The 24,836-nt window shown below is 38.8% G+C and overlaps 1 protein-coding gene across 1 annotated transcript in view; it reads left to right on the forward strand.

The window, feature by feature from the left end:
* Positions 1–14,638, forward strand: part of znhit6 (zinc finger, HIT-type containing 6) — a 28,940-nt gene extending 14,302 nt beyond the window's left edge. Inside the window, exons 6-10 of the mRNA XM_031900843.1 lie at positions 7,094–7,162; positions 7,326–7,406; positions 8,679–8,756; positions 12,754–12,878; positions 14,425–14,638. Coding sequence (XP_031756703.1) covers positions 7,094–7,162; positions 7,326–7,406; positions 8,679–8,756; positions 12,754–12,878; positions 14,425–14,495 — 424 coding nt within the window. The 3' untranslated portion in view covers positions 14,496–14,638. The remainder of the gene's footprint in view (positions 1–7,093; positions 7,163–7,325; positions 7,407–8,678; positions 8,757–12,753; positions 12,879–14,424) is intronic.
* The last annotated feature ends 10,198 nt before the right edge of the window (positions 14,639–24,836 follow it).

Raw genomic sequence — 24,836 nt, forward strand, 5'->3', positions numbered from 1 at the left:
AGGGAAACAGCCCTGGAATTAAAAACACTAGATCAAATGTTCAAGCCATATTTCGGTTAAAAAAAAATTCAGTGGTTTTAGTTAATATTTGCAGAACAGTTTATGTCACTGGCAAAGCTATCCTGCCTTTTCCGTCATAAACATGCAGCTGTATATTTCACAGATGTCCAGTTAACAGACACCGATGGTTTGAGTTTGTTTTCAAGTGGTGGAGTTCTTTCGTATTCAAGCTATGAGTCTTTGTGGTGAATAGAAAATATGTGAGGGATTTGCTGTGTGCAAGACCACATGCGACTGCTGGTATAAATGGAGATAGCAGAGAAAATATAATATTCTTGTCAGTTAAATACAGAATAGGAGCACTGTATATTAATAGTGTTACGTGTTTAACCACACGCTTCCCTGTGCACGTGCAAACACAAGAGCCAGTGATTACCCTTGTTTCATTTGAGCTTTTATATTTAATGGTATAGCAATGTGGTTCTCATTTGTAAACACTGGCATCTTTCTTTACACAGGATATGAGAAATCTAGGGGGTTGCCTTGGATGACTAGGGAACACCCATTTCTGGCTTTTTATTAAAGGGAATATTTTGATAGGAATTTGCAAAAGAAGAACTTTACCCACTGCAATTAATCTTTAAAAAAAGATTTCTCTTATGATAAATCGGTTATTTTAATTGACACTGGATGCTCAAAGATGGAGTCACCCTTAAAAGGAGGGGGTAGCTGACCCCCTCATACACTACCAATAGCAGGAATTGTAGCAGGGAGTATGGAGAGTGTCTTATGTCACAACATCAGCCAAGCAATTTACCACTCTGGTGGGACTGCAAAAAGTGAACATCCCATTTGTGCATTTATAATTGGCTCCAGGTTGAACCGGAACAGGGAATTTCTGGGACTACAGAGTAGGAGGAGGAAAGGTACACTTTACATGAAAGTACCCTGCAATAAAGTGTTTTTTTTTTTTAAAAGAAGAATAAATAAAACTATTTTTTTATCTCTTAAATTACTCTGTACAGCCACCAGAATAACATTTCTACCAGCATGCAGATTTATTTTGTTCTGTTACAAGCAGATGAACAGTAGCTCTTTAACTTACTTCCTTGTATAGATGAATCTCCGCACCTTTTTGTTTCTGAGCACTCCTCTCTCCAACTATGATGACCTCATAGAGGTGCTTACTGTACATGCATGATTGATTATAATTGGAGCAGAGGTTGTGAGCCAGTAGGCACCTCTTTGAGGAGAGAGAGGGAGTACTCAGGAAAAGGGGGTGGAGCTTCACACTAAACAAGGAAATAACTAAAAGAACTTCTGTTCAGCTGCTTGTAATAGAAAAAAATAAATAACTCTGTTTTCAGAGAGAAAGATATGTTATTGTGGGGGATACTTAGAGTAATTTTAGGGGATTTTAAAATAAAAGGCTTAATTATCCTTTAAAGAGGGAGAGTAGTTCCTGCCCTAGGAAGGAGGTTAAGGATTATAGTCACTGAGGGGTGTCTAACAAAAGGGAATCTTAAATGATTTAATCTTTCCTTTTGTTTTTCATCTAAATCCATAAACAGAGATTTGCAGAGGAGATGAGTACAAGCAAACAGTACAAGAAACACAGGGTAAATTATTAAATGGAAATTCTGATACACTTTTGGTTTTTTTTTTTTTTTTTGTACATTCCCTATGTATTTTTTAGTTATAGTTTAAGTTTTTTCCAGCAAGATTAGAAAGTTTTTTTTTTTCAATTCAGTTGGTGATATAAGCAATACTTATGCCCATATATTCCCTGTGCTATATGAGAATGACATGAAGCTTAGTTAGGCCTCTATTAGCCATACGAAAAATAGTTTAGAACAGCACCATTTGTGTTTCTTGTTTAAAATGCCTTTATTGCATACATCTTAGGGCATTCCAGCAACGTTTCAGGCCAGGTGTGGCCTTTTATCAAGCTAACTCATAGTCATATACAACTTTCTCTGCGCTTGTGGGTAGGAGTTAATGCCATTACTTTTTTTTACTTTTGTTAATGGTCTAGGGGTGCTTTACATTATTGTCTATAGAGAAATTTGTTTACATCAGTATATGCAAACAAGATGGTAGTTTGTCTCAAATACATAGTAAGTTGGGTTAAAAAAAAGACATACGTCCATCACGTTCAACCAGAATGCCTATATATAACCTGCCTAACTTCTAGTTGAACCAGAGGAAGGCAAAAAACCCCATCTGAAGCCTGTTTAATTTGCCGCAGAGGGGAAAAAATTCCTTCCTGACTCCAAGATGGCAATCGGACCAGTCCCTGGATCAACTTGTACTAGGAGCTATCTCCCATAACCCTGTTTTCTCTCACTTGCTAAGAATCCATCCAGCCCCTTCTTAAAGTTATATAATGTATCAGCCAGTACGACTGATTCGGGGAGGGAATTCCACAACTTCACAGCTCTCACAGTAAAAAATCCTTACCGAATATTTAAACGGAACCTCCCTTCTTCTAAATGGAGTGGGTGCCCTCGTGTCCGTTGGAAGGACCTACTGGTAAATAAAACATTAGAAAGGTTATTATATAGTATAAAATTTTACATACCTAGGCATTAAGATCCATAAAGACTTCAATAAATTTGAAACCCTCAATCTCGCACCAATTATGCAATCCCTGATCACTAAAATTCAAGTGTGGCAAGACCTCCCACTTACTCTCCCAGGTAGAATTAATCTGCTCAAAATGATATTTCTCCCTAAATTTAACTACGCCTTCCATAACTCCCCAGTAATCCCCAGGGCCCAATGGTTTAACCACCTCAACAGAGTAATTCGGGGATTCCTTTGGGCTGGAGTACATCCCCGCCTTAATATAAAAATTCTACAGGCGCCCAGAACTAAAGGTGGGCTGGCATTGCCAGACTTTAAATTGTACTTCTGGGCCAGCCAGCTGGTATACGCACACTGGTGGTTCACGCCAGCAGCAGACAACCCAGCTGTCATGCTTGAAGCTGCAGCCCTGCACTCCTTAGAAGTGCTAGCTAAGCTCCCTTACCGAGGCCCCTCACGCCACTACCGCACTACTACCCCAATGCTCACGGTGACTAAGATCTTCCAAAGATCTCTCCAACAAGCACAGAAATCCCCACAGATTTGGTCCCCTCGAACTCCTCTATGGGGCAACCCCACACTGGCCCAGTTCAACTCTATGCCTGAGATCAGTCAATGGGCAGGTAAAGGCATCAAAATATTGCAGGATATTGTGAAAGATGGGGAACTAAAACAATTTGGTACCCTTAAAGAGGAATTTGAGCTCCCCCCTGCCATGTATTTCCGCTACCTACAACTCAGGCATGCCTTCTACGCCCAGTTTCCTATTAGACCTATACAGGTGAAGGATACCTTGCTTGAAAAATACATGCATAGACCAGACTTGTGAAAAGCTATGTCATGGTTTTACAACCTATTATGGCAATCTACCCCGAACCCACTGTCCAAGACCAAGGCTAAATGGCAGAGCGATATACCAGACTTGGATGACGAAATGTGGGATGATGCCCTTGACCAGATTCCCGAAATAACAATGTCAGTCAGAGACAGGTATATCCAAATTAAGTTTATTAATCGCGCTTATTTGACACCCCACAGACTAGCAAAGATATACCCTCAAACGTCAGACCTATGCCCCAAATGTAACACAGCAATAGGCTCCTTTCTCCATGTATTTTGGGAATGCCCAGCCATTCAACAATTATGGTCAGCAGTACTGAAATACATCAATGAAACATTGGCTTTCCCCAGCATACGCTCCCCAAAGCTATGTTTATTGGGGGTGCTAGAAGACCTGGGGTTATCGCCATACCAACGTTTGTGCTATTTGCAACTGCTATTTTATGTTAAAAAAGCAATTTTGCTAAATTGGAAATCGACTACTGCCCCCTCACTTACCTTTTGGAAAAAATTAATCAACGACTTGCTACCTAAGCAAAAACTAGTCTATATCTCTAGAGGCTGCCCAACCAAGTTCAATGCAGTGTGGGACACCTGGTTAAATGCACAATCTGTATAACTCTGCCAGGCTCGCCAAAGCTCTATATACTCTCTCCTTCTTTCCTCTTTTCTTCTAAAAATTTTTTTTTTCTCTATTGTTGTTTAAAAATGTTAAAACCTTAAATAAAAACTTATAAAAAAAAAAAAAGGTTATTATATGATCCCCTTATATATTTATACATAGTTATCATGTCAACAGACCCAACTTGGCCAGTCTTTCTTCATAACTGAGACTTTCCATACCCTTTACCAACTTAGTTGCCCTTCTCTGGACCCTCTCTAACTCAATAATGTCCCGTTTGAGCAACGGAGACCAAAACTGAACAGCATATTCTAGATGGGGCCTTACCAGCGCTCTGTAAAGGGGAAGAATAACCCCCTCCTCCCGTGAATCTATACCCCTTTTAATACAGCTCAAAACCTTGTTTGCCCTTGCAGCTGCTGCCTGGCATTGCTTGCTACAAGTTTATTATCTACAAGGACTCCAAGGTCCTTCTCCATTATGGATTTGCCTAGTGCAGTCCCATTAAGGGTATAAGTGGCTTGCATATTTTTACATCCCAGGTGCATGACCTTACATTTATCCACATTAAATCTCATCTGCCACTTAGCCGCCCAGAATGCCAGTTGGTCAAGATCCTGCTGCAAGGATGCCACATCCTGGATAGAATTTACTGGTCTGCAGAGTTTTGTGTCATCTGCAAATACTGATACATTGCTTGTAATACCCACCCCTAAGTCATTTATGAACATATTAAATAAAAGTGGACCCAGTACAGAACCCTGAGGGAGAACACTGAGAACCTTATTCCAAGTAGAGAATGTACCATTAACAACCACCCTCTGTACCCGATCCTGTAGCCAGTTTTCTATCCATGTGCAAATGACTTCACTAAGACCAATAGACCTTAGTTTAGAAAGCAGTCATTTGTGAGGAACGGTATCAAATGCTTTGGCAAAATCCAAATAGATTATATCTACTGCATTCCCACTGTCCAGCTTCTTACTTACCTCATCATAAAAAGCAATTAAATTGGTCTGACATGACCTGTCCTTCATAAAGCCATGCTGATTACTGCTCATAATGGCATTCTCCAGTACATAATTTTGTATGTGATCCCTTAAAAAGCTTTCAAATAACTTGCCCACCACGAATGTCAAACTTACAGGCCTATAATTGCCAGGCTGAGATCTTACACCCTTTTTAAATATAGGAAAGACATTCACCTTCTTCCAATCCCTAGGTACCATACCTGATGAAAGCGAGTCTGAGAATATCAGAAACAAGGGCCACTGTAATTCTGACCCTAGCTCTCTCAGTACCCGAGGGTGTATTCCATCTGGCCCAGTTGACTTGTTTACATTTATACAGTGATTCCTGTATCCCTTGGCTCATTTAGCCCTTTGGTTTTCTTTTGACCTACTCATCCATGCTACTGGTTACCTCACCTCTTCCATAGAACCATGTACATTTTATAAATAGCTTTGCCAAAGTGCACAGGACTCTGTGGATGCTATCGCCCTGTAATAAAAATAATAATTTGTGTGTTTTCAGTAGCAGAACCAAGGCTGGAATGTGGCTGCAAACCACACACACATCCCACCCCCCCGCTACATATCATACCTCGGGTGCTCGGTAAAGAGTTCCAGTAGTACAAAAAAAGACCAGCAACACCTCTTGTGAAAAAAGAAGATTTAGCTTTTATGCATGTTATACATACAATGTAAAAGAAATTAAGAGGTAGATCCTGAATAGGAAAAATTGAATGCTTGTCTGGAATAAAAATAGTGTTTTTATAAGCTTTCCACAGACATACGTGGAACTGTACAGGGGATTAACTCACGTACAAGTCTAGAGAATTCTAGAGCTGCTTTAGTGTTGGGTGTGGTATATACATGCGCTAAATATATGAGTAACTGCAACTTTTTAGTCCACAATGACGCAGGCAGTATAGGATAATGCTCCAAGCTGAAGCCAGGATTTAAGGCATATTTAACAGAACATTACATCAATAAAAGCTGTTAGCTGGCTGGAAATGCAGACTTGTTCCAATAAAAGAAGATTTTATAACCCTCAAGTGTGAAAGAAGTGGCAAATGTAATGTAACTAACTTACCGTAGCAACCAAATGTTGTGCTTTATTTTAGATATTGAAGCCACATAGGGCTGTGCCCCCTCCCCAACAGTTTTCAGCTTTTCAGTTATTTTTTTTATACTTATATTTTTTTGTCTCAACTTTGACCTTATTTTTAAGGAATATACAGGAGACTTTATTCCATCGCTTTGAACGCCTCTTTTTTCTTTTTGACTATTTAGATCGGCTCTAAGAAAATTCTTCAAGGGGGGTATTCACCTTTGTTAAAAGAAAATTTGAAGAAAATAAATGGAATAGGTGTAGTTGGAGTGCAGCACAAAAAATATAATTGCTATCCTGATTATTTTTGCAGTGAGCATCATAGCACTGATCATTCTTGAAACTACATAGCATATAACATTACCTGGTACAGCTTTAATATGTGTGTGAGATGCATACAGAGTAACACAGTAGTAAATTAATCCACTAGTTTGTAAAAGATTTGTCCCAATACCAAACCAAACCAAATCCTATTTGCATATGCAAGTAAGGCTACGGAAGGGTTAAGAGAAAAATGTCATGTAATTTTAAGGATTCTGATTCAGATTCAGTTCAGCCAGGCACGTGGATTCCGAATCCTGCTAAAAAAAAGGCAGAATCTTGGCCTAATCCCGAACTGAATCCTGGATTTGGTGCATCCCTATCCTTAATATACATGGCTCTTGTATTCTGGCTATAACATGGCTGCTCAAGGTGAAAAGCAAAATGAACTGTGGGATTTAGTGGGGTTTTAAGAGTGCAGATTTCCAGAAAACACATTGGTGCTGCCAAAGGAAACATGTACCTCACATATAAAAAGAAGTCTGTAAAAGGCCATGCTTCATTTAATGTTTATTTTTACAAAGCCTTTTTAATGAGGAAATCGTATTGAAGCGAGAACTTCTCTAATCACATGACTTCTCATATATGTTATTTTCCCTCTTTTGGTCACAGAGAGCAACGATTTTACTGGCACTTGAAGCTCATATTTCCTCAAAGTCATGCAGAGTACACAGAGAAAAGGTAAGCAGTCAGAGATATGTATGTGTGCATTCTGTGCCCACTTTATAAAAATCACGAAAAAAGCCTTGAATGCAGTTCTTGAGAACTTAGTGTCTTGATCATTTCTGTTGATTGACATACAAATTATTCCAAATCTAATGGATTGTCTTGTTTTAAATTGAAGGGTACCAGATAATAAAATACTCAATACAATACTGGAGAAATACATCGATTCTGCAAATTCAGACCCAGTTATTCGCCAAAGGTATTTTGAAACTTTTTTATATGTATATGAAACTTTTTTTATATGTATTTGGTGCTCTCCTCTTGCTTTTGGCAAGTGTGTCTCATAAGAATCTTATTAAAGGGGTTCTCTAATGTGTGTATCGCATTACTGTAACTTTATGCATTACCATACTGTAGGGCTAGAGTGACAATGTTAGAAATGGTTCAGTAAGGAGTAACTGTACCACTTTGTGTCAGTAGTTTTTATGTTTTTGCAATATGGTACTGCAGCAAAATTGCCTTAAGGGGTTAATTTATCATGCTGTGTAAAAAGTGGAGTGAAGCATTCCCGCCATAGGCTGCTATGAGCAAAATCACCAGTTATGTTTTAATCCTCTTTTTACACCGCATAGTAAATATACCCCTTAGTAACTGTATAACTGTACCATCATGAGGCAGTGAACAGTGGCGCTAACATGCTGGCATTGAGGGAATCCTGGAAAACTTCCATGGTCATGGACCTTGTAACTTGTGTAAGGCAGTGAAGGTTATTAAAAGTTTAACAATGAGCACAGATAACACATTACTTTCATTTTCACTGATTACTTTGCCTATGGTAAATGTTGTAGGTGCAGTTCCAGGTCAGCAGGTAAAGAGCAGCCCACAATGAATGCATCTCCCATTTTTATTTATAAGTTGTAGAGCCCACTGATCGCTCCTTAAGAGATACTACTTAGTTGTTCTTTCCCCTGTCTGGTACACACTGGGGTATTAACACCAAAAGAGCTTTGGTTGACATTGTGCTTATGCATGAGCAACAAAGTTCTCTTACTTGATCCAGGCTAAGCTGTATTGTTTAGTGATTTGCACCTTTTTTCTATGCCTTTAGGCCTTGCTCTGTCTGGGTGATCGTGTTCTACTAATTTTGTAGTACTAAATACATGCCCCACGAGGCTACATGGCTGGTACCATCGTTCGTTTACCACTTATTCAGGATTACTGGAAGATCTGTGTTCTATTTTTCATTTTCTCTTTGCTCCCTTGCAGTGGAGCACTCTGTGCTTTTTAGCTTGCCCTTTATGAAACAAAGTAGGACTTACAGGCAATTTGGCACATTGTGCTGTTATGAATTAGCGCAAGTAGTGTAGGCAGAGACGTCTTGTGGATGACACTGTGCCCATTTTTGAGCCTACTGATTGAAAATTGCCTCTGTGTCTCTGACATGATACTATACTAGATCTGGTTTTTGTTCGGTTTGTTCTTTATACCCATATTTATGGGTATAATTTTAATTTTCTGTTTTAATTTTCAGGTTAAAAACATACGTCATGTCTCAGTCAGGTGTGAAAGTCTATATGAAGTTGGAGCAGGGAAAGTGTAATCCAGCCAGGTATGATGAAGTTTTTAATTCTCTGAATTTTGCCAGTTTTTGGCATGTGTTACATAATGGCACGTGCTATTAATTGTCTGGTCTCAAAGCTTGTTTACATGTGTCTACCAGGCAGTTTCTGTTCAAAGTGAGAGAAGCATCAGTAAAATATATTTTTATGTTTCTGATACCACAAGTGACAATTAAAATACATGTTGTTTATTTGGTTAAGTCCACGTGAAGGAGCTGAATTCTTCACATGCACTCTTTTAAGTTTTACATTTAATTTAAAGATAATGCCATATTATATCAGAAAAAAGTGTATTCTACAGAAATCTGTGGAAATCCATAAATGACCCTTGTCCCCTGTCTTGGACCAAATTCATTATATCAGCACAAATGTCCCCAATGATCCACTGTACCCTGAGGAGATGAGCTGGATGCACGCCAAGGAGTCCACACTTAGTGGAGACCTTTAAGATTCCTACTGATGTGGGTCCAGAGTTTTAACCATAACAGTGCCAACACTGCAACAATACTAATAAGCCACTTTAATCACCTGGTGCTGGCACTAAGATGCAAGTTCTTTTTTAAGAATATTTTTCCTATGGTTTAGTTGTCAGTGTCACTGGCATTTCCCCAATTTAGTCTGATTCAAACCCACTGGTTGCTTTATTCTGTGACAGGTTAAGCTTCGACACCAAACTATGTATGTATCAAACCTGGAGGTGGCAGTCGTTCTCCTTTACATAATGTTACTGTTCTGTGAAGTTGCCTATTAAATGATCACATAGAGCCAGTGTGTCAGACTTAAGCAAAACATTAAAAACTCCAAAAAATGTAGGCGTCTTCGAGCATGGAAAGGGAAATTGCATCAGATTACAGAACTGGCTAAATATTTTTCTAAGCTTTTACTTCACTTTGCACCGAGGACACCATGTAGTGTGATATTTTACTCAACAATGGGACCATTATTTAGTATATCTTCTGAATATATCGTTATGAGCCTTTTCATAAACACTGAGTGTTTATAGGAAAAAGGTCTGTTAGGAACTGGTAAAGTCTGAGCAGCCTGTTCTAGTAAATATATTTGAATCAAAACTCATCTGAGAACAAAAACTTAGGAGCAATACAAAATAGGCAATAAAATTACCTTGAATTGAAGATTTTAAAATAAAAAAAGGGGTGACGTTGTATTATGAAATATCATTCCCTGTACAGTATGATGCAAAGATGTTGTTCCATAATCTGTGCATGGCCAAGAAATCACTGAATTTTAATATACTTAAATTTCACAGAAGAATGTCTATTAGTTCTGGAGCATATTCAATATACAATAAACAATAAGATCATCAATAGGTCAAATATCATTGTATATTAAATTACACCAACATTTGGGCACATAACTGGAACATTGAAATGAGTAAAAAATGACACTTGTTGATTTATTTATTGATAAAAATAGATTCAAAGTTACATGTTTGTGATATTTGTGTGTGGCAAAAGTTTGTTAACCTCTAGGATTCATTTGGAGGGGAAATTAGTTAGGTGGTTCAATCAATGGGTTGATAATCAGATATGAGTGTGGGAGACCCTGCCTAAAGACTTTTCTTGTACTGGTCAGTGTTCAATAATCCATAATCAGAAGAGCACTGTACAACAGTGTTCCCCAACCAGTGGCTCGTTAGCAACATGTTGCTCCCCAACCCCTTGAATGTTGCTCCCAGTGACCTTAAAGCAGATGCTTAGTTTTGAATTTTTGGTAAGGAGATAAGTTTTAGTTGCATACAGACCAAGTATAATGCCAAACAGAGCCTTCTGTAGGCTGCCAGTCCACATAGGGGCTAATAAGCAGCCAATTGGAGCTCTAATTGCTACCTCCATGAACCTTTTTCATGCTTGTGTTGCTCCCCAACACTTTTTCCATCTAAATGTGGCTCACGGGTATAAAAGTTGGGGATCCCTGCTGTACAACAATGGAGTGCATGGCAGGGTTGCAAAGAGAAAGCCACTACTATCAAAAAAGATCATTGCTGTCTGGCTACAGTATGCTAAAAGATAACATGGAAGCTGTTGGAAAAATTTTCTGTGGACCGATACTACAAGTTGCCATCTATATATGCTTAAGAGATCCTTACCAATTTTACAGTTCTGCAAAGTCTTGCAGAATAATTCGGACAGTGACAAATGTGAAGAACAAATTAAACAGATGTGGGATAGATTCAGGGAACGTGGATATGTAGTGAAATTGTTGAAAAGGGTTCTTGATATAGCCAGGAACGGGATACAGTACTCTCAAACTCTGAAGAGTGATAAGGAGTCGCAGTTGACATTTGTCACAAGATTTAATGTGACTTCAACATGTACTAGCCAACTTGTGAAAGATAATTTGTCAGTTGTTAAGGCAGAAAAGCGATTTAGCAAACCTCTGTCCTAAACCTCCATGGCACAGACCAGGGGACAAAATCTGTGTGATTTATTAGTGTTGATGTATCTGGTTAAGTATTACCAAAAACAGGGGTCAACCTGGTTATGTCAGGGAAACCGGGTTGTTATGAGTGTCCTAATTGCATATCATGCAGATTTATGTCCCTGGGGAGGAGTTCTTCCATTCACAAACAGGACAGAAAATTAGAATTAGAAAAGAAATTGGGTACTTTGGTCCCTAAGGGCCTTAATGAACAATGTGATGTCACATAGAAGGAGGAAGTAATTGGTGGGTTGGTTGGGACACCTATGTTTGTATGTTTATTAAAGCAGTGTTTTAGTAGTCATTCGATCTTGAGAAAGGCTGTAGGTATGAGCAAAACATTGATTGTATGGCAAGATTAAAATACTATGTATTAAAGATATCCGGAAAGCTGCATCTGGGCACTGTAAGAGATTAAAATTGGAGTGCAGAGCATTATTGTATACATTTTGAACCATATAAAAGCAACACAGCAGGTGTTCTGAAGTATACATTCTGCAACTGGGCATAACTTACATGTTGTGCAATTGCATGTACATGGTTACAATATGTAGTGGGGTATAGGCATATTAGGAATACCATGCTGCCAGACAATTTCAGATCCTCCTTTATATTTAACTGTTGGTACATGGCACCCAAAATTATATTTCGTTATTCTCCATACTCAAGCCTTACCCTGCATTGTGACAATAAAAGACTAGCTTGAATAAACATATAACCTATTTCCTTCACTGTGTGCCAGTTTTTGTAGTTATGACATCATTTTATTATTTGCTTTTTTTCATAATCCTCTGCAATTAGTGGTTTGGGAGCAGCAGCTCTGCCATAGGTTTTGGCTTTGAAGCTGTTGAGGAGCTGTTTTGCCGAAAGCCTTGGTTTTTAGATGCACATTTAGTTCTGCAGTATTCGTACCACAGTTCTGGCATATTTGTGTTCCTATCCTTCATGGATGTTTGTCCATGTTTATCATATTTCTCTGGATACCCCAAAGTAGAACAGAAATTGTAATTACTTCTATTCGGTAATCGGTGCCATTTGCCTGTATGTAGAATAAATATGCTTACCTAGGTACCTAAACAGTGGGACTGGTCCCCTATTACTGCCAAAAGAACTGGATTAGTTTGCTCAGCCCGTAGGCTAATTTCTGTGCAATAGCGTAAATGTTTTTCTGTGTGCTGTTTTCATATATATTTATTTATAAGCAAATGTAGGCTTGAAGAAAAGGAAATGACAATCCTGCAAACTGCTGCATTACGCAGATAAAATACAAACATAGATTCAGGCCTGTATTGTATTTGTAAAGAAAAAACAAGTTCTAATTATTTTGTCCACTGTTTGTACATATTAAAATGGTTAACTCTTCTCAGATACATATTCTGGGACTGGATTATCTTTCTAATCTGTTATTAAAAGTAAATGTTATTTTCTAGTAATGCACTGGTTTGTACACAACCCCTGTTTATTTTATTTTAAAAATGTTTTTTTTAATTGAAATAGTGGATGCGTTATGGTCATGCACAATACACATCTTTGCCTGTGTATTTTTAGGTTCTATGAGTTGGATCCAAGTGAAAGTCTCCTAAAGAACTTAGAAAATAAAACAGTAATAGAGTACCCTACGCTGTATGTTGTGCTGATGGAATTCACCAGTGATATTGTTGTACTTGGCAAAGGTAAGCACACCTTATTTAATTTGCTTTTAATTGCACTAGAATATTGGTAACTTCACCAACGTGTATGTTTGCTCTAGGGACTCAAGGAATCATGGATTTTGCCAAATTCTAGGCCCCTTTTAGCATTATGCGCAGAATCCAAGTGCCTGGGCAAACCTTTAAAGACATGTGACTTTAGAACATGTGATCATTTAAATTGCTACTTTTTTTGTATGTTTAATTACCTTTAAACCAGGCCAATTTACTTATGCAAATTAGCATTCAGTTTTGGAAGATTCAAGGTTTTTTGTTTTGGGTTTTTTTTTTTTTGGCAAATCCAGAAAAATTTGCTACATGCCTTTTTTTTTTTTTTTTTTTTGCTGTGAAACTACCCTCACTTTTTTGTACAAGCTACAGGGCACACATTTTTAACATGTCTTTTTGCTGACTTGGAGCAGTGTTTACTGAAAATATAACTCCATATAGCTTCTGTAGTACACTAACTGCCATGATAGACATTGTGTTGTTGTTGTTGCTGGAATGTAGATATCTCTGCACAGTGCCATGATATAGCTATAAAGATGCATGTGTAGCAAGAAACCCACATCTACCAATGCTCTCAATTAAAAGCAGTTTATTTCCACCTACATTTGCTCCTTTTGGAACACAGGAGGCCAGTGTACCATTACAAATGTAGCTGTTAAAGGCATTGTTCACCTTTCAATTAACTTAGTTATTTAGTATGACATAGACATTGATATTATCAGACAATTTGCAATTGGTTTTCATTTTTTTGTGGTATTTCAGTTATTTTGCTTCTTGTTCGGCTCTCCAGTTTGGTATTTCAGCAGCTGTCTGGTTGCTAGGGTCTTGTTTACCTTGGAAACCAGGAAGTGGTTTGATTGAGAGACTGGAATATGAATAGGAGAGGGCCTGGATAAAATCGTAAGCTCACAGAGCAATAGTTTTTGGCTGCTGGGATTAGTGAAAGCTGGAGGATGTAGAAGAGGAAGATAAGTAATAAAAAAAACAAAAAAAACAAAGGAAAACAAATTGCAAAGTTGCTACAGTTAGGACTAAAAGTTAAATGAAAGGTGAACCATCCCTTTAATGCAACATACTACTCAAAAATCAGTTTAACAGCTTTAACTTGTTACCCATAGCAACCAATGAGCAATTAGTTTTAATCAGCTACCAACTACCACTTGGCTGCTAGAGACGGAAACTAAGTGTTCTGCTGGCATTTGATAAATTAAAGGAATTGTAAACCCTTAAAAAAATGAATGTCAAATTGCTCAGAGTGCTCTTCTAAGCACTTTTCAAAAATGTATATTCATTATCTTTCAACATATTAGCAGTTTTTACACTACTGATAAAACAAAATGTAAACAGCAGCACCATTTGCCGGTCAGTTCTACCAATGGCCTGAAAACATTTCAGCATGATTTTCTCTCTTTCTGAAATTGTATCTATTTTTTCCCTTTAATAAGTAGAGGGGTATTGAAAAGTGAAAATAATGTGACACTGATTATAAAACAGAATATTTCTCATCTCTTCTTATTTCTAGAGCATGTGCAGGTTTCACCTCCGGATAAAGACCAAGAAGAAAAGACAGACGCAAGCAAATCCTACAAATGATTAAATATTTCTCTGGATAAATAGTTTGTTTATAGCAGTTCTTCTCTACTCATCATATTGGTTTGTTAAAAAGTGTATCCTGTACATCCTGTACATTTTGAAATCTGGAATAAATGGTCACTGACTGGTTTTATAACATCTCACATCCTGGGAATATTAATGATGTATTTGCTAAGTGAAATGACAATAGGGAATAGTGGTGAGTTTAGAACTCCTTGTCCATATAGTGTCCCCTGTTTCTATACACACTTTGCAATAACTTACTTAAAGGGCACTGATGAATACAAAATTGTTTTCCCTATTGGGTTACTGGCTATGGGCTCATGCCTCACAGTGCTAATTTTTGGCCTACAAATAAACACGGGCTGAAAATCATCCCTTACACTTGTAGCATTCTTTCTCCGTGCCTGCACCTGGAGCCACTGAGCCAGCCTGGGTACTGGCACCACAATGGGTCTGGGCACTGGGAAAGGCTGATGCCAGTGTAGAGAGTGCGTTTATCTGCAGGCCAAGAATCAGCTCTGTGTGGCATTAGTCCAATAGTTGTTACACTCCAGTTGGGGGAAACAACACCATTTTGTGCAAAAATAACATGCTTCTAACAAGCGCTATGACACCCACACAGGGAGAGAGATCCCCCTGCTAGGAGGCTATGCTGGGACAAAAGATGCAAATGATAGTGATTTTGCATGCTTATTATGCGCATGTGTGTGATGTCAACCGGCCTCTGGAGCGGGCGCAAACCGTATATGGGACCTCCTCGGAGATCCACTGATGTCCGGACCCCTTCTCTGCTTTGGTTGGGAGGGGGGTGTATAAAGGGACTCCCCTAGCCTTGTGGCAAAGGGAGTTCGAAGACCCTTGCCCCCTGCTGTGCCTTTTGGCCGGGGATAAAGGGGCTCACCCTAGCCTTCGCGCGAAGGTGGGTCTGAAGACTCCTTTTTCACTTGCGCCTTTTGGCCGGTGTCCTCTGGGTTTTTATTGGACTAAGTCTCTTTAGAGACTAAGTCACAGGCACCCTCCTGCACTATGTGTTGCACTTTATTTGTAGCACTTTTTTTGTACTTGGGTGTAATGAAGCACGCTCAGGCTTCAATAAAAAAAAAAAAAGTTTGCTCTATTAGCCTGCACCTCTGGTGGGAAAAGGATTTTCCACCAAAACGAAATGAGTCCCTGGGCAAGAACTATTCTTACAAAATGCACAAGTCTGGGTGTTTATGCACTGGAGCAGGGTTTTTGCACTGTTGAAGTCTGGTGTTTGTTTTGGCTGTCTTAGAATCTATACAACGCTTGCAGTGATGTGAGGATAAATTAAAGGTGTTCTTGTAAGAATGCATTGAATGGGAAGATTTATTAGTAGGCGAGAAATAAATGCAAATCAAAAGCCACATACATGGAACATAGTTAACCGCAGCATCGCAGGCTTGGATGATTGTTTTGGGGGAAGTGTTTTTTGATATGGTAACAGCACATCATTTATACTGAATTTACCACTGTAAATAAATTCAATCTAGTTATATTAATCTATATACCACTGATCTGTTATGAAAAATCATCCCACTGTCTTTTTATCAGAATTAATTGTGATGAAAATATCTGGGGGGGGTCTTTTCCCTACTGTAACTCTAGGTCATGGTTATACTTAACTGTCAGTTTTAGGAATCGGAGTCCTATTCTCGCCATGATTACAGAGTCCCATTTACTGAAATGTAAATAGACTTTTTCTTAATCACCCAAGTAAAATTTGAAATGAAAGGGTAATTTTAATGACATCTAGAAGCAAAGATTGTTTGGGTCATTAGCTCTCATCTAGATTCACTAACCTAGTCTAATGTTTTTTCCACAGATTTAGTAAGGTCTCGGTGATTCCGGTTTGATTAGTTAGTGCATAGCTAGCTCATGAATTACCTTTCAATCATATTGCTTTGTGCATAGCATGTGATCCATCTGTGAGTTATTGCATTCTAAAGCTTTGGAACAGTCTAATCATTTTGTGAAACTTGTGTACCTGTTCATCTAAGTGATACCAATTGCACACTGAAGCATTACACTGTTAATACATACTATGCTAATGCTGTGGAGCACCGTTACCTTCAGATGGATTAGATATACCTTTAGTGCCTCTAGTCTGCACATTGCTAAAAAATAATGAAATGTTGTACTTACATGGAACTCTGAAAAAGCAACTATGTTTGATGTGCTCTTTATAATCTGCTTCTTCTGGATTGACTGTAACTGGTTTTCAGTTGGAACTTTCAGGGTCATCTACTATGTAATGATGAAATGCACTAAAGTGATGGTGGATCTCTACAGAGGTCTAGTCGAGGTCCCTTGTCACTGCCACATCTGCCCTAGGAAGTATATCTTTCAATGGGATGCAGTGACATATGGATGGGGGGGGGGGTGAGTTAATGTGTCTGACCATGTAATTACAGTATCTGTTCATTTCTTAGTGTTTTCTTCTCAGGGGAACCAGATTAGGTTCAGGAGTTAGAGTCACAACTCTATTTTCTATTGTAGGAATAAATCTCACTGAATTAATGGATATTATAAAGACCCATTCCAAACAGCATGAGGACCTATTTTTGAGTACTAACCCATAGATTAAGAAACCCTGCTTTAAAAGGACAGCATACCCCCCTTTTCAACACGTGGTCAGTAAATAGGGCTTGTGTTAAACATATTTAATGTCAAAAAATAGGAAAATATGGATTTACTATTCCTTTAAAGGACAAGGAAACCCTACTAATGATTTTTTGGCTGGCAAACCGTTGGAATGGCTTAATATGCACTTACAATTTTTTATAGCGTGCATGATTTCCCTAATCCTATAAATTTAAGATGCTGCTTTCCAAGACTTGTATTAGATCATCTCCACTTTAGACTAAGGGGCTGATTTACTAATCCACGAAGGGTCCGAAGGCGTCTGAATGCGTTTTTTTTTCGTAATGAACGGTATTTTGCGACTTTTTCGTAGCCGTTACGACTGTTTCGCAGATTGTCGCGACTTTTTCGTAGCCTTCGCGCCGAGTATGAAAGTTTCGGATTCATTCAAGCTTCAGTATCGTGACTTTCCTTGGGCCAGGTTGGAGCTGCAGAGTGCCATTGAGCCCTATGGGAGGCTTCCAAAATCATGCAAAGTCTGAAAGTTTTGCCCGCCGTTTACGAGCGCTCAATATGAAAAAGTCGCAACAATATACAAGCAATTCGTAACGGCTATGAAAAAGTCACGACTTTTCGCGCAAGTCGTAACATCTACGAAAAAGTCGTGACAATTTACGATAGTCGTAACGGCAGCGAAAAAAATCGCAAAAAATACAAAAAAGTCGCAAAATGTTCGTTTCCAATCCGAATTTTTCCCATTCGAATTCGTGGATTAGTAAATCAGCCCCTAAGGCTTAGGGGTTAAGCAGAACGGACTGAGCGAAGTCTGCGCATGTGTATAAAGAGTCAGTTGTTCCAGAGATCTGACTATTTATTTCATGGCATGGGAGCAGTTTTATTAAGGGGCAGCAGGAGGGGCTATGCACACATACACAGAAGAGAGATGTAGATCTTGGCAGTGAAATAAAGATGGTGGCTCTTCTGTGGACATGATTTTATTGTGATGGATTAACAATAAAGTAATCCTTGTTTGGTAAAAAGCCTGGTGGTTTGAAATGGGTAATAGTGGGTGGCTCTCCTTCTATTAATTTTTTTCTGGCCCACTTAGGTGCTTATGTATATCACCTACTTCAACACAAAAATCAAATCTGAGCTCGCATTATACAGGTAACATGATACCCTGCAGAGTTCCTTTCCAAAAATAGCCTGACAATGTGCCTTTCATCAGCATAATAGGGAAAAAAGGAAAATGAATAACCCCTGAGACTATGATGTGAGAGAGCAATAAAATAAACATTTCTTTTCCAGAAGGAGGAGAGGGGTTGGGTCTTTCCATGGCTATGATAATTACCCTCGGATGTACGCTCGCATATTTTCATACTATTACACTCTTGTATAATACGACATCTGTTCCCCATCAGAATGACTGCATATTTGGATGCTATTCAGAAGGGAGCAGCCTACGTGACTGCGTGGAAGTATTAACAATTCATTAAGTGCAGTTGTCATCACATATTCCAGCTTCTCCTTACATTCTGGAGAAACTGTCTGTGTTTTGTAAGCAAGAGAACTAGGGTATTTTCTGTTCCCTTCATCATACCCAGGGACACCTTTAGGGAAGGCAAGAAAGTGTATTTAACTTGGGCACCTGGCGTCAGAGGGCCCTTCTTGGGGGCAAACTTTAAATATACAGGCAGAACATCCCCCTCAATTATGGTTGCCCTAGTTCTCATCTTCCTTTTTTACCTTGACAAGCACTGAAACAAATAAAGACACTTGTTTTGTTTTTTAAGAGTAATGGCCAGTAGCATAACTCTGGGGGCCTAGGCACCCAACAAAAGAAATGTCCAGGCCTGCTCTGTACAAAATCATAAATGACCTGACCCCCCCCCCCCCCCCACCAGGAAAAAAAATTGCAGGTGACTTCCAAGGAAGCAAGCCCCACTGGGTCCCATTTACCCCTGCACCCCATGCTTCATCGGTGGTTGCACCAATGGTAATAGCACATGGGGTGCTTTGCCACCCACAGAAAGCAACTTCAGTCAATGACAGTTCGCATCTCCTTCCTAATGCACTAAGGCACAAAATTGCAATTGACTTATTTTGCCCGCATTAACTTACATTCATCCTTGTGCAAAGGTATTTGTACTAATTTGTTACCAGGAGCAGAGGAGATTTCCAGTAGATGCCAAAGCTCCCTGTATACCCTCTCCCTAGGAGGAATAAAAATAAACAAAACAGGGCAGTAAACATCAAACAAAACTGCTAAATTCTTAACTGATAAAAGTGAATGAAGATGAATTGTTTTGCATTCCAACAGAAAACAAAGTGCAGGAATTGTAAGTCAGACTCATAGGGGCATAATTATAAAGCTGTGCAAAATGTTTTTTTACTAAAAACTGTTAAAGCTTAAAAGTCTAATACATTATAGAGCCCTGTTGTTGTCTTCCTTACATGTCAATAACACTGTGCATTGGGGATAGAAATAGAAAGGTTTTTTTAATGCCAGTAATAAAATAATGCTTCCTTTCCTCAACTGGATAGATGTTCCACCAGGTGTTTTTTTTTGTTTTTTCTAATATTTTTTAGTTTAAGCATTGTATATTTTTTTCAGTTGTTTTTTGCCTATGTCCTGACTTTTTCCAAACATGTTTCTGGCATCAAAATCAAATCAAAACAAGCATATATTTATACTATATCATATATATAACATGTAAATGTTTCAGCACTTCATATTTTGTATTCTTTTCCTATCTGATTTTATACAGCCTCAGAGACCTGGTGTAATAAGTTGAAGGCAATTGGAGAAACTTACAGTAGGTAATGTGTGATTGGTCAAGTTAATTCATACTGTTAATTAGCAGAAATAATCCTGAGTTCACCACTGTGTAAAGTGTAAGCTGTTTTCGTTGGGTATGTCTAGGGGCAAAACTAAATGCTGAAAGCATTTATTAGTCAAGACCCCCATAAGGCTCTTTATATTCCTTGGAAAGCTAGCAGTCAGTAGTTTTCTGTGTCTATTGTTATTTATGTGGGCAGGTCAACCTGGATACAGTCATAGAGGCTCCACCAATGGCACATACACTGCTCAGAGACATTCGGCCCTCACATGACGTCTAACTGTTTTTTGTCTATAGATCTAAGGAAGTATAATAAAACCATCACAAGGCACACTTTCAAATTTTACTGCCATACATGAGGCACTTTCTCCCCCTTGCTGATATTTTATGGCAGCCCTTAGTACATCCCCACCCTATAATATAACTAGATATACAAATACCTTGTGTACATGTGAAGGCCATTACATAACAGTAGCATTACTTTGCAGGGGTATTACAGCATGTTCTCTTTATTTTCTGGGTCTTTGGAAGTAAGCTGCAGATCAGCAGTGACGAATAGTACATATAAAACTGCGTGTAGTGTTTCAATTTAAAAAAGAGGACACAAATTTAACCCATCAAAGGTTACATTCTAAGTGGGTTAGTGGTAAGGTTTCAATTTCAGGATACAGGTATTTTAGTTAACACGAATGTTTTCATTTACTCATTCCTGACTTTTTCCATCACTTTTTTGGCGAGGCTTAACTCAAAACACAAAGTACAAAGATCTATAGAAAAAAACATTTGCTTACATAATTAAGACTGATCTCCATTATTTTCATCTTTGATCTTAACTAAACTGTGCGTTAGTGCATTACCGCATTTGCAGCTGGAAAACTACCTCAATACCCCTACCCTTAATACACTTTTTCAAAACTCATTCTCAGTACACGTTATTATAAAAAGCTGTAGCTTAGTTTAAAATTCTCCCATATAAAGAGGTGTTAGTTTGAAAAAAGGTGCCTAAAAACTGGCGTTGAGTGCCTCTGCTTTTTACCCAGCATTAAACAAACTTGTAATGCCAGAAATTCTTTGCCACCTGAAATTGTCCCATTGGTTTTAGTGGGATACACCAGAGTGCTCTCACACTTTTCCCTGAAGTCACTTGTGTGTTAAACCTCCTTCATTAAAGGTACTTTTGTCAAAATGTGCTCATTGCACTTTCGTATAGTTGCACTCTGCGCCACTCAGTCCTTCCTACCTTAAATTCTGAATCGAGTGCTGCTGTGCCTATTGATGTAGGGGCACCCTGGAGCTACAGCCACCACCTGACCAAAAGGTTCCCTTTGCACCCAGGAATAGGCACAGTGCACTTACCCTTAAAGACGTCACTTGTGTGCAAAACATCATAAACCATATGAATATGATCTGGTGTTTCAAGTAGACAGAGGCCCAAACAGCCCCCACCAGCCCAATAAAGAGTGACTGTTTATGGCATCTTACAGCAGCCCCTCTGGCATTTGCCAGAACCCACAGATTGCCAGTCCATGCCCACTTGAATGGCATAATTGTAAATAAAATTGTTATAAAATGCACACCTTCAGAAATAAACTGATCAGCTCTGTGTGTTATTGCTACAACAGAGCTTTATGTATGCAATTATGGGCATAAAATATTTTACATGCCAAAAGGCAGGGCAGGGTGCAAAGTGCAAAAAAAAGTCCATGTTTTTCCAATCCTGAACACTAACTAGCACGTCATTTAAGTGCAAAGGAGCCCTGTCCTTACCGCTTGCCTATAGAGCATGCAAGTTCTGAGCTCTTTGACTCATGTGCATCTCTTACTTGCATCCAGGGTTTGTAAATGTTCTCTTACGCCACTCAACTCTGTCTCAAGCTTGTAAGTATGTGACCTTGTAAGCGTCTTGCGGTTGTGCCAGGTGAGCAACCCCACATGGGTGGGAAACCTTAGGATGCAGGGTAAATACAAGTATATTATGCATAATATGAATTAGCATGTTCACCTTAAAATTACCTTCTAGTATACTCAAGACTAAGGGGCTGATTTACTATTCCACGAATCCGAATTCCGAATGGGAAAAAATCGGATTGGAAACGAACATTTTGCGACTTTTTTGTATTTTTTGTGATTTCTTTTCGTCGCCGTCGCGAATTTTTCGTAGCCGTTACGACTTGCGCGAATTGTCACGACTTTTTCGTATTGAGCGCTAGTAAACGGTGGGCAAACTTTCCGATTTTTTCGCAACGGCTATGAAAAAGTCGCGACAATTCGCGCAAGTCGTAACGGCTACGAAAAAGTCGCGACAATTTACGAAAAAAAATCGCAAATGCCGATCATTATGAAAAAAAATGCATTCGGCCGCTTTTCGGACGTTCGTGGATTAGTAAATCAGCCCCTAAGAGTGTTCTTACTCAGCAATTTACTTACATACTTTTATCTAATTTTAAGCTGTTCAACCGATGTTATCAGTTTTATACTGCTTATAGCTGACATAGTTACTGTGCTGCTGGCTTAAAAGGTCAATTGCATTTGTAAGTGGTGTCTCCAGTAAGGCATAATGGCTTCAACCCTTCACTGGCAGGTGCAATGTTATTTGCACTACTTCTAGTAGCTTATTTTAGGCTCCCTGTCATCTTTAGTGCATCTGGTAAATGTACTTTGGGCAGATACTTTTTCACTAAGTAACATCTCTGCATGGGTATAGCTCCTGCTCTACTCCCAGCAAGGCCATACATTCCCCTGTTCTTCCATGTGTTGCTATCCCCTTAAATATGTAGGACAGAGGTACTGGGCACCTTATTTACCCTCTAGGCTCCACAATGGACAGCTCTTTTTGACTCTTTAATAGCCCTTCCTGCTGCCTCTTTGAGCACACTGGGAAACCATGTCTGAGTACAAATGAATGGGTAAGATCAGTTTGATTAACCCACCCTATAGAAGTACAAATGGTGGGATGGAGGCATTTGCAGGGGCTTAGAGTTATAAGCACCCTTTCGTTCATGGGGTAGTTGCTCTGTATAATACAATTTCAGAACATTTCAATGTATGATTTGTGCAATATTTTACACTGGGAAAAAAGTAATAATTTCTGTTCCCTGTAAAACTTTGTGGAATGTGTTTTTAGCCCAAGGTGACAGTGCTTATACCATTTCACAAATGCTTGTGCTATCCTGTTCCCACTGATACTTTATTTTATGACTTGAGGTCCAGTGTTCAGTAGTGATATCTACTTATCATCCTATAAATTCATCTTCCTCCAGGCTGGTAAATCAAGTATTTCTCTGCAGAAAGATTTATGAGACAGTATTCTATATCAGTGTTCATCTAATACTAAGACACCAAGCCAAGGGTACTGCTACTACACATACATTTTCCTGTTGTGTTAAAAAAAATGGAGAATGCCTCTGCCTAAAGGAGCAAAACTTACCTTGGTCTTTGTGAGGTTAATAGACAGATTGTGCTGAAAGTACATTCTGCCTATTTACTGTTCTGGATTGTTCTAAACAGTCCAGAACAGTACATTTGAAAGCACTTTTAATTCACACTTTTAAGCACCTCCTTGATACTTTAGCACAAAAGGTATTTTACCCCATGTATAATAAACTCCTCCTCTGTAAACTGAATAAATGCACAATTAAAACACAAACACAAATATACAGAATGTCCTATTAAAACAATAAGCTATGTATGTCTTAATATTTGATTGTCTTTTTGAAGGGCCTATATATTTGCCTTATGGAGATATTATGAGATAAAAATATAAAAAACATTTCTCTTAGTTCTCCTAACTTCTTAGAAGCTGTGTTGCTTTCAGTTCTAATACGTTATGCTCAAGCTGACTGGCTACAACTTTATTTTAATTCCCTTAACCATCTGTAGTAGTATAGTGTGTAGTATTATAATCCCTTACAAAAAGCCAGTAGTGGTTGTTATTGAGACTGCAAAAAGGAGTGGTCTAATTGGTGCAGGGGAGTAAAATAGGAGATGAAAGTCACCTTCCAGGCAGGTAACAAACCAGCCACTCCCTCTTTCTAGGCTAAACACACCTCCCCCAACTGATTGGTCAGTACACTCTAGCATTGCTTTCAATGAAGATGTGATGTCATCTGCTCCTCCCTTATTACATGTCCTATTACTCCTTGCCTGTTACTGTGGGCATGACCAACTAAGCTGTGCAGTCATGCCCTCACGCACACATTTTGAGACCAGTGCACACAATAAATTACTTTTTACACAGTAAGTTGTAGGTTATAGTATAGCTTTAATGAAAAATGAATAGCATTTATTTTAGTGCCACACAGTAGCATTTACGGCATCTGCATTGAGAGAGCATAGTGCTGGTTCTGAACTACACTACTTCAAGGTGTACATGAAAACTTATGGTATAAATCAAACAGATGACTGGCAGCTTGGAAAGGGTTAAAGTCAATGTGCTTACGTACACTGAGTCATTGTGAAAGAACTACAGACCCTGCAGCTTTGAAGAGGCACCCAGTTAGCCAGGAAAGTTCAAATTGGGGGGTTTTATCAGTTTTCTATCTGCAACTGAGCTCAACAAAGAAGGCTGTATCTATAAATAAAAGGAACTCACATCTGCTTATAAGGATCCTGCACATCTGTTGACCTAGAAAACCAAAAATTTGTGGATGTCCGCCAACATAAAATGAGCTAGCTGGAAAAATATTTGGAGGCTTAAGAAGTTTCCATTTTCAAATGGAAAAGTGATAGTTTGATCCTTCTCGTAGGTGCACAAAATAGCACAATGTACTAGCGACATTATTTCCTTCAGGATAAAAGGCATGTGCAAGCCACAACGCCTACGGCTTTGCCTTTTGGGTTAACAATGGTTAACTGCAAGTGGGCTTCTCTGAATGATGCGCTGAAGCAGTTGGAGAGA

Source organism: Xenopus tropicalis, chromosome 4, assembly GCF_000004195.4.
Source record: "Xenopus tropicalis strain Nigerian chromosome 4, UCB_Xtro_10.0, whole genome shotgun sequence".
In the NCBI taxonomy this organism is placed as follows: domain Eukaryota; kingdom Metazoa; phylum Chordata; class Amphibia; order Anura; family Pipidae; genus Xenopus; species Xenopus tropicalis.